This window comes from Pundamilia nyererei, unplaced genomic scaffold, assembly GCF_000239375.1.
Source record: "Pundamilia nyererei isolate P.nyererei 1_Seehausen unplaced genomic scaffold, PunNye1.0 scaffold00600, whole genome shotgun sequence".
Classification (NCBI taxonomy): domain Eukaryota; kingdom Metazoa; phylum Chordata; class Actinopteri; order Cichliformes; family Cichlidae; genus Pundamilia; species Pundamilia nyererei.
In genome coordinates, this window is record NW_005188001.1 from 132,769 (window position 1) to 134,913 (window position 2,145).

At 39.9% G+C, this 2,145-nt stretch overlaps 1 protein-coding gene across 1 annotated transcript in view; it reads left to right on the forward strand.

Moving 5' to 3' along the window:
- Nucleotides 1–1,927, forward strand: part of ska2 (spindle and kinetochore associated complex subunit 2) — a 7,955-nt gene extending 6,028 nt beyond the window's left edge. Inside the window, exons 5-7 of the mRNA XM_005754596.1 lie at nt 174–216; nt 905–1,034; nt 1,236–1,927. Coding sequence (XP_005754653.1) covers nt 174–216; nt 905–1,034; nt 1,236–1,362 — 300 coding nt within the window. The 3' untranslated portion in view covers nt 1,363–1,927. The remainder of the gene's footprint in view (nt 1–173; nt 217–904; nt 1,035–1,235) is intronic.
- The last annotated feature ends 218 nt before the right edge of the window (nt 1,928–2,145 follow it).

Here is a 2,145-nt window from a genome sequence, read left to right on the forward strand (position 1 = left end):
ATATATATATATATATATAGATAGATAGATAGATAGATAGATAAAACCGATAATATTGACCCTGGTAATTCTGTTACTCTGTACAAAAATAAATGTAGATGAATATGAATCAGTGCTTTACCTTTGGTCAGAAGCTCCTGTTTCACTGCTACCTGCTCCATGTTTTCTTCCAGGTGTGTTCAGCTGTAGCAGCTTCTCACCACGAGCAGCCACAAAGTAAGTCTGTTACATTCAAGTTACATTCAAGTTACATTCTGCCCGTCTGCTGATTGGTTCAGGCTGAAAAGTCTTTGCAGCTGTTGGATGGACTGAACAAAACGCAGATGTTAGTCCCCACAGCTTCAATTGTAGTAACGTTTCTCTGAAATCGAATATGTAGATTTTCTAAAATGCTTCAATTTTAAATTGTAGATTTTTATTATTGTAGATTTTTATTATTGTAGAGTCTCAGTGCTCTCATAAGATCATTTGAAATCATCTTGGTACACTTGGGGTGAGCCACTGGTATTTCGTCAAATGTTCGTAGCCTTCAGAACCTAAAGTAACACTTATTAAAATTTATGAGCAGACCTATTCAGCGTTGGTAGTTCATGGTAGTTTGAGGGTTTGAATGATTTCTTTGAACATTTCTTCAGCATCACCCTGAAACAGGATGTTTGCATTTTGACAGCATTGTGCAGCAGATGAAACGAGCCGGTCCTCCAGACCTCTCTGTGTGTGGTTACAGAGTTTTCCTCTATTCACCAAATGTTAGATTAATGAATAATAAAATGCTTTTAGATGGTTAGTTTCAAATCACATGTATATTCAACTCCTCTGTCCCTCCGTGACCAAGTTAAAGAGTTTCCCAACCTGTGATGAATAAAATAATAATGATCCATGTCTGATCTGTCTGTGTCCCCAGGCAGTGAGTGTGAGGAACTGACTGCAGCCATGCTGGAGTCGCTCCCCCCGAGCGTACGCTCCAACATCAAGCTAACTGACCTCAATACGTTCTACCAGCAGCTGCAGCAACATCTGGGCAAAAGTAACAGGTTGGAGAAAAACAGCTGTTATTGTGAGAGGCTATGGAAAAGTAAACTGGTTCATTCTGAAAAAGCTTGATTACATGTTGAGTCTGGATTGGCTGTCACTGTATAAACGTATGATTACAAGCAGCCTGTAGTCTAAAGAGTTTTGAGTGGTCTGTTAGGCCAGAAAATCAGTTTATAAATGTGAATCCATTTCCATTGCAGGGGATCACTTAGCGTGCAGAAGATGAAGCAGTTGAAGATGAATGTGAGCGATGCTAAGCTGAAGGTCCTGCAACAACTGTCTTTAGTTGAGCTGGACAGTAAAGGCCATGTTCGTCTTGTGCTCTGAGCAGAGCGATGGTTGTCACAGTATGTACCGAGTTCTTGAGCAGAAACTAACCACGTGGGTGGGATAGACACATACAGGCCACGAGATGTCAGTTATACTTTCAGCCGGCGCTATGGTCGGTCTGTACGTTGTATAAATGCTCAGATAGATTCACCAAAGTACAGCGCTGTCCTTTGAGCACTGGGGCATAAGCTAGCCACAGTGATGCTGTGAAGATGCACAGTGTGTGCTGCCTGTTCATGTTTTTCATGTTATGATAAGGTTTATTGTAAAAATATATGATTACATTTTAACACAAGACCCTTTCCCCTGAGTAAAATGCTAAACCCTTAAAGATGCTAATAGTTATAATGTATTTTTGTCACCGCTGTAACTCATTTAAATGAGTAACTAACTTACAGAGTTTCTAACAGTAAAATCTACCTTCAGCTGTGTCGATTGAAACTCGAAATCTTAATACTTTAAATGTACAAAGAAGAATGATGGACATTAAAATAAATGTAAAATTGTAATGTGTGGCCCTCTCACTTTGTGAGGTGTGAAATAAAAGATAATGCTAAGGGAATAAGATTGTTTCATTCATATATAGATAGATATATAGATATAGAGATAGATAGATAGATAGATAGATAGATATCGATAGATAGATATCTATCTATATATCCATCCATCCATTCGCTTCCGCTTATCCTTTTCAGGGTCGCGGGGGGCGCTGGAGCCTATCCCAGCTGACATAGGGCGAAAGGCGGGGTACACCCTGGACAGGTCGCCAGTCTGTCACAG